This window comes from Adiantum capillus-veneris, chromosome 14, assembly GCF_014529385.1.
Source record: "Adiantum capillus-veneris isolate H3 chromosome 14, ASM1452938v2, whole genome shotgun sequence".
NCBI lineage: Eukaryota > Viridiplantae > Streptophyta > Polypodiopsida > Polypodiales > Pteridaceae > Adiantum > Adiantum capillus-veneris.
The window spans coordinates 121323936-121332273 of NC_140944.1; the positions used below are offsets into that span (position 1 = coordinate 121323936).

At 46.9% G+C, this 8338-nt stretch overlaps 1 protein-coding gene across 1 annotated transcript; it reads right to left on the reverse strand.

Annotated features, from left to right (window-relative positions):
- Positions 1 to 4459: 4459 nt before the first annotated feature.
- Positions 4460 to 6637, reverse strand: LOC147443045 (uncharacterized). The gene is made up of 2 exons (XM_086528982.1): positions 5685 to 6637; positions 4460 to 4829 (listed from the first exon to the last, which is right to left on the reverse strand). The coding sequence occupies exons 1-2, from the start codon at positions 5968 to 5970 to the stop codon at positions 4558 to 4560; spliced, it is 558 nt and encodes a 185-aa protein (XP_086385108.1). The 5' UTR covers positions 5971 to 6637; the 3' UTR covers positions 4460 to 4557.
- Between the last annotated feature and the right edge of the window lie 1701 nt (positions 6638 to 8338).

Consider the following 8338-nt stretch of genomic DNA (forward strand, 5'->3'; position numbering starts at 1 on the left):
CCAAGGATTTCCTTTTCTTTTGATAGATTTAGCTTCGGGGGACACCGAAGCAACAGGACCCACCCGCATCTCGATACGAAGATCGGTTTCGTCGCCACTTAGTTCGGAGGGGCAAGGAGATTGACCAAATCAAACTTTCCCGCCCGGGTTCTTTTTGCTTTCTCTTGGTGGAAAGCAAGGGGTCGGGAGACTTATTCCAGAAATGCAAGACGACTTTTGTTCCGGACGCCTTGTCGCCTGACCCGAAGATTTGTATCATCCAAGGGACGTTAGCATGGCGTACTCCCTCCATTTTGTCTCTTTCTCCTGACTGGCTCGGTTCTCGGAGTCTACAAGAAGAGGTAGATGAGGCGACTCAGGTGAGATCTAATGAAGATTCAACCTCCGAATCACTCGTGGGATTCGGGCGATCCAGGGAGGACCGGTGGTCGCTAGCAGATCCTCCTTTCTCGGGAATCTATTCATTCCTTATCAGTGTATAGATGGCTATCTCTCGAGCACAAACGATGATAACATCGGGCCAGACGTGAAAGACGGAGCACCTGATAACGCGTATTCACAAACCAGGAACTGCGGGATTACCCTCAGTATTCGGGGTAGCGGAGGGATCACACTATACGAGCCTCTCCTGCTTCTCCCGGAGGTCCGTAGAAGCAGCAATCGACGAAAATTACGTATGCGCGGGGGCAGGGTTCTAAATCTCCTCAATCCGAGGTTTTTTATCCGGGAAAGAGGTAAAAAATGCCGCACCCAGACATGGAGAGACTGCCGAGGGAAGCAAGAAAGGTGGATCCACGGTATTTGCCCCAGCTCCCTACTTGGCTATTCCAAGTAGTCTTCAATCCCATGTACCGAGACGCCTCGGTCCTCCCTCAACGAACAGGCTCGAAGGGAGATCCTAGAGTGTACGGGGTTAAGTTAAGCCAAGAGGATTTCTCGACGCCTCTTTTTCCCTCCATTCCATCAAATGAAGTCTATTTCTGCGAAGGTATTATCATTGCCCTCGGCAAAGAGATGGAACAGAGACACTTGGAGAGCGCAGTACGACGGGGAGTTGTATGCTGCGTTCGGGAAGGATGAGTCGCCTCTAGAAAAAAAAAAGTCTATTAATTCTCCACTTCAGTGAGATACTAAATAGTGTAGGTGCGATTATTCACTTCACGGGCGAGGTCTCTGGTTCAAACCCAGGATGGCCCAGTTTCGCCAAAGGAAATCGGAAGAAGCATCTGGTCAGTTCACGTATGCTTTACTTGTACCAAGCACAGGGGATATAGCTCAGTTGGTAGAGCGCCGCCCTTGCAAGTGGGTCGTTGCGCTTACGGGTTGGATGCCTAATTGCTTAGGCGGTAACAAATGGTAGTATTTCCCACCTGAACCGGTGGCTAACTTCTCTCCCGGGAGGGAATGTGGGAGGAGGACCAAAACATGCCACTGAGAGACTCTACTGGGACAGGAATGGGCTGTCGTGTAGGGCGGGGTAAGATGGGTCGTTGGTTAGATCTATTATGGATCGTACATGGGCGGTAGTTGGAGTCGGCGACTCCCGCAGGGCTACTTCACTTGGCGGATCCCTGGGGAAGAGAATTGAGCTGGCCCTTGCAAACAGCTTGATGAACTACCTCTCCTCAACTCTTCGAGCACGATGTAGGAGAAGGAATCGGGGACCCATGGACCGACCTCATTGATCCCATCCCGTAGGAACTACGAGATCGCTCCGATGGATGCTAAAGGCATCCGGGGGTTGCAGACCGACCATATAACCAAACCAGATTTGACAAGTGGAACGAGCTGCCTCGTTCCATTGGTGGGAAGGGCCGGAGGGGACCAACTACTTGGTATTGAAACTAAAATCGAGCGAGAGAGGGAGGGGAAGGAAAGCGCCTCCCTTTTTTGCTAATACAAAACCCCTATCAATCGAATTTTTGTAACTCAGGCAATGCATAAAAATTGGTATCGCCAGCAACATCAGCATTTCCAGGGTGACGCCACTACCCCTCATTATTGAATGACGCAGATTACGTAGAAACAGTAAACTTAGAAATCACAAGTCAGATAATCTGATGAAAGGTTCAGCAGTGGAAGCTGGACTAACTACAAGTTCTTCGAGATAGTGGTTTTTCAATGATTCGGAGAAGTAGTTTAATGCATCGATTCCTAAGAAGTCCCAAACTTTAGATGAATAATCTCGGCCCCTTACTCCTCTTCCTTTTTCTATCACCTTTTTTACCATAGCTTTTTTCCCATATTAGTTTTGAGACTACTTATCTATCTATTTCCCATATTTATTATACTGAGAATTTCGAACATTTCAAGATGTGATGGAGGAAATCTATCAGACGAGTCTGGTTCTTTCCGTAAATAGTTGCATCCGAAGCTGGAATGAAATTGGGAATTCTCAGATGTTATTGTCGAGGAGACCCGCATATATCCCACCCAACTCGGCAAATTTTCCCTGCCTTAAGCGGGCGGAGCAGTAGTATTGAATTACTCGGATGGGCGAACGACGGGGATTGAACCCACGCGTGATGGATCCACAATCCATTGCCTTGATCCACTTGGCTACGTCCGCCCCTTTTGCCACTTGCTTTTGTTAAGGGGCTCCCCAAATGTGAACGAGATCCATCTGTTAAGCTAGATAGCTTATTTGGATGATACACATCCATATTTACTGCATGTATCTAACAAGACAACATAGAATCTGCAAAATGAGGAATGTACTCCCAACTCCTTCTACCCAAAAGATTGAAAGGTTACAAGAATTCAGCGAATCAAATTAGTAACTCTTTTCAATTAGGAAATCCCGGAAGGATATTCCAATTCTTCGTTCTTCTCAATTCGAGATGGGAAACTGATGACCGTGAGATTGTGACAGTCCGTTATCCTCTCCCTTTTTGCTCCACCGTACGGACCTTACCTTTTCCTTTTCATTGGATACCAAACTATATCTTCTTAAATTGAAGGGTTTGGTATCCAGCTGTGCTGCCTAACCAGACGGATATTATCCGTTTATAGAAGGGGCGTCGACAGAGGCTAAGTCTAAGGGGAAGTTATGAGCGTTACGTTCATGCATGACTTCCATACCTAGGTTGGCGCGGTTTATGATGTCAGCCCAGGTGTTTATAACGCGACCTTGGCTGTCAACCACGGATTGGTTGAAGTTAAAACCATTCAAGTTGAATGCCATAGTACTGATGCCTAAGGCGGTGAACCAGATACCTACCACGGGCCAAGCAGCTAAGAAGAAGTGTAGAGAACGAGAATTGTTGAAGCTAGCATATTGGAAGATCAAACGACCGAAGTAGCCGTGAGCAGCTACAATGTTGTAAGTTTCTTCTTCTTGACCAAACTTATAACCTGCATTGGCAGACTCACTCTCAGTAGTTTCTCTAATCAAACTAGAAGTTACCAAAGAACCATGCATAGCACTGAATAGAGAGCCGCCGAATACGCCAGCTACACCCAACATGTGGAAAGGATGCATAAGGATGTTGTGCTCAGCCTGGAATACGATCATGAAGTTGAAAGTACCAGAAATGCCCAGAGGCATACCGTCAGAGAAACTTCCTTGACCAATTGGATAGATCAGGAAGACGGCGGCAGCAGCTGCGACTGGAGCTGAATAAGCGACAGCAATCCAGGGGCGCATACCTAAACGGAAGCTTAGTTCCCATTCGCGACCCATGTAGCAAGCTACACCAAGTAGGAAGTGAAGAACGATCAGTTCGTAGGGACCACCATTGTAAAGCCATTCATCGACGGAAGCTGCTTCCCAGATTGGGTAGAAGTGTAACCCAATAGCTGCAGAAGTAGGGATGATAGCGCCAGAGATAATGTTGTTACCGTATAGCAAAGAACCAGAAACGGGCTCGCGAATACCGTCAATATCTACGGGAGGAGCTGCGACGAAGGCGATGATGAATACAGAGGTTGCGGTTAGTAGGGTGGGAATCATCAAGACACGCGAACCATCCAATGTAAAGACGGTTTTCAGTGCTGGTGATCCAGTCGCAGAAGCGACCCCATAGGCTTGCGCTTTCGCGTCGTTCTAAAGTTGCGGTCATGGGAATTTTTGGTTTTCGAAAAGGAATTAGTGATTCCCCAGGCTAGTAAGCCTGTTACTATGTAGCATATCACAAAAACCTATCCGTGTCAACCAAAATCGATTGAGTCTCTAGAATTCTTGGATACAGAGGCTTTTTCCCCGTATCTCAAAATTTTTTGTCACTTATTTCACAACCTGGATTCCCTAAAACAAGGGGAGAGGGAGAAATGAAATTTCTCTCCTAGGTAATGCACGCCCCTAATCAATTTTGGTCTCTAAAAAATAAAAAAAAAAGAATCCTGCGTCAAGCCTTTTCATGGACGAAGCACTCCGCAGCTTTGCATCGGCCAACGTATTGTAAATATTGGAATAATTGACGAACTAAGGAGGAAGTAGTCGTCAACCCCTCACTCATCCATCTCTGCGTAGTGTTTCTCGATTCCCCGATACTTGCGCCCCGATTCCAATCCACAACGAAAAGATTGTGGATTGGAACTAATCTCATCTAAGCAAAACTAACGGAAGTGGGCAAAAGCTTTGTTAGCTTCCGCAACTTTATGAGTCTCTTCCTTCTTCCGTATGGCAGTCCCAGAATTTCTGGCGGCATCTATCAATTCATCACTCGACCTTAAAGCCATACTTCGACCTGAGCGTTTTCGACATGCGATCAATGACCACCGGATGGCCAAAGCTTTTCCTTTTGCAGGTACTACTTCAATGGGAACTCGATAAGTTGATCCACCCACACGTTTGGTTTCTGTGACTACATCGGGAGTTACCCCACGCACTGCCTGTCGCAGAACAGACAGTGGGTTCCTATTTGTCTTTTATCTAATCCGCTTCATAGCCTGATAAAAAATCTGATAAGCTAGTGATTTTTTGCCGTTTTTCAGGATACGATCAACTAGCATGTTTGCCAATCGATTGCGATAAATTGGATCCGATTCGTTATTTCTAATTTCGTTCGCTACACTGCTCCGATTTACCACGAGTTTACAACTACGTCAGACTTCAACCAATTTTTTTTTATGTCTTTTCCCGGCGGTGTTTTAAGCTACTATTTCGGCTTCTTCACTCCATATTGTAGAGTGGATCCACCGGTTAGTGGGGGATCTCCCTCCAAACTGCACGTGCGACTTTCGTCGAATACAGCTTTCCATATGATTGGGTAATAACTACGGTTTCCAACCAATTTTTATTCATCACATAAATCATATTTACTCATTGCACATTGAGTATCCGTCTCCCTCTCTTCCACGGAGGAAGAAGAAATAGGCATGGAAAGGAAAAATCTTGCAATTCAGTTATCTCACCAGTAATGTCCGTAGGTTTCCCGATCCAATCGGTAGATGTAGGCAAAGTCTCCGTCAAATATTCGTAGTCTTAACCCGAACCTGTTCCGGAAGGAAAAGGCTTTTTTTTTTCTCAGGTGGGAGTCCGGGTAAAACTCAACTTAACCTACTGAAGTAAAACACCTTAGACACCAAGTTGTTTCACACAAATAGACGGGTAATGGTCAATCTTTGCAGTAGCAGGCTTCGGTCCCCTGGCAATGTTGGGTCGGCTACACATTTAACATATCAGAACAATTGATACGGAATCGTTGCGATGATACGAGTTGCGACAATGCTCTGCAACGCACTGGAACGCCCTTTTTTACGATCTTTCACTCCTACAGCATCTAAGGCTCCTCTAACGATGTGATACCTAACGCCGGGTAGGTCTTTGACCCTTCCGCCTCTTACGAGGACCACCGAATGTTCCTGCAAATTGTGGCCAATACCTGGTATGTAAGCCGTTACCTCAAATTTGGAGGTTAATCGAACCCTGGCGACTTTACGTAGGGAAGAGTTGGGTTTTTTCGGTGTAGTTGTGAGATAGTCGACAGCTATAACGTCGCTATACAAAACCGTACGTGAGATTCGCATCTCATACGGCTCCTCGTCATTCAATTACTGTTGGGGGGAGAACTCTTCTCAATCGATTTCGACTATAAGTACAAAAATAAATTTACGAAAATAAATCTTACCCTTTTTCCTTGCAAATCCATTTTCAAAGTTTCGCCGTTGCGCCCCACCAATTTGCCGGATTGCAAAAAAGCGACGCAGATGGAAAAATGAAAAATCTCCCAAATTGATGCGTGGGTTTACCGATACAACGAGTTTTCCACCTTTGCGTCAATAATATGAGGCGGATTGAATATGGAGGAGATTGACGAGTCGGTATCAGCTTATCCACATGATTAATCATTTTCTGAGAAGGAATTCATTTTGAAATGAAGGCAGTTTCAACATCTCACTCTCGTTCTTCATTTCGTTCCGACGAGGCTACCTGAGGAGGATTCGGCAACCTAACGAACTACCCAATAAGAATAAGTAGGTGAACTAAACTATGGATCCATAGAAGATGGGAGGGATCTGATGACTATTTGTAGTTTACCATTGATGACGACGTGAACGTAGCAACGAGAAAAAAAAAACTGGGGATCTAAAAAAAAAAACGGAGGGAATTCATTTAGTAGGTTCTTTCTTTTGGTGGTTGTGACTTAGTTAGCTTGTTCCGCGACGAGCCACTAGTAAAGCCCCGTTGCGCTTAACCCCTCCCCCTCCTCCCGCGAGCCAAATGAAAAGTTTGGGCTCCGGAGGAAAACGATTGTACCACGCGAGCTGAGTGAGGTCAAGCTGACTCCACCGACAGTTGCTACTAGCAACCTCACACTTCGGAGATTGGGAGGGGGAGAGGCCGAAGGTCTAGCGGGGGGGGGGGGGGGGGAGCTAGTATTGGCAGGAGTGAAATGCTGGTATACCAAGTGGAGTTAGAGACTGTATTTAAGTATGGAGTTACAAAAGTATTGGGTATGAATAAAGGCAGCCTTGACTTTCTCGCGTCTCCTAGATCTATTTCCAATTGAATCTGGGGACTTGCCGCATTAAAACTGCCTCCCAGTCTTTCCTGAGGTGGAACTAACGAGACGAAGCAAATGGACCAGTCACACCGGGTAATTCATTACCTCTGCTCATATCCCATCCCTGCGGTGCGGGATCCCTAACGGGAAAGAAAAAAAAAAGAAGAAAGAACTTTGTCCATTACCCATATCTGCTTTCTTGCACCTGCTTCGCCCTCTCCAACTACGCCAGGTTTTCCAGATTGATTCGAATTGGATAGGGAAAGCATCTCGGGACTGTTTGTTGGTAAAAGATTTTCCCGGGGCGCCAGAACTACCGGTTTGGAGTCATCAAATTGAACCTGAGTTCAGCTTTTCCAAACTTATTCTAGACATATTTGTTTCTACCCCTTTCGGTTCGGAAATATGTAAGAGGCTTATGGGATTGACATAACTTTCCAGTAGGGATACACTCCGAGTGAGCTTCAAGATATGAGGCGAAGAAATCCAGATTGTGCCTAGAACTAGAAGTAAGAAACAACTTCCATTCAGCTTTCTCTGTGTCTAGATAAGTTATAAGTGGTAGAACTACTAATCTCGTGGAGAGTTTGATCCTGGCTCAGGATGAACGCTGGCGGCATGCCTAACACATGCAAGTCGGACGGGAGACATCCTCGTGGTGTTTCCAGTGGCGGACGGGTGAGTAACGCGTAAGAACCTGCCCCTGGGAGGGGTACAACGGCTGGAAACGGTTGCTAATACCCCATACGTTGAGGAGCAAAAGGGAGGGATCCGCCCAAGGAGGGGCTTGCGTCTGATTAGCTTGTTGGTGAGGCAATGGCTTACCAAGGCAACGATCAGTAGCTGGTCTGAGAGGATGATCAGCCACACTGGGACTGAGACACGGCCCAGACTCCTACGGGAGGCAGCAGTGGGGAATCTTCCGCAATGGGCGAAAGCCTGACGGAGCAATGCCGCGTGGAGGCAGAAGGCCCACGGGTCGTAAACTCCTTTTCTCAGAGAAGAAGCAGTGACGGTATCTGAGGAATAAGCATCGGCTAACTCTGTGCCAGCAGCCGCGGTAAGACAGGGGATGCAAGCGTTATCCGGAATGATTGGGCGTAAAGCGTCTGTAGGTGGCTCCTTAAGTCCGCTGTCAAATCCCAGGGCTCAACCCCGGACAGGCGATGGAAACTACTGGGCTGGAGTACGGTAGGGGCGGAGGGAATTTCCGGTGGAGCGGTGAAATGCGTAGATATCGGAAAGAACACCAGAGGCGAAGGCACTCTGCTGGGCCGACACTGACACTGAGAGACGAAAGCTAGGGGAGCAAATGGGATTAGATACCCCAGTAGTCCTAGCCGTAAACGATGGATATTAATCACTGCGCGTATCGACCCGTGCAGTGATGT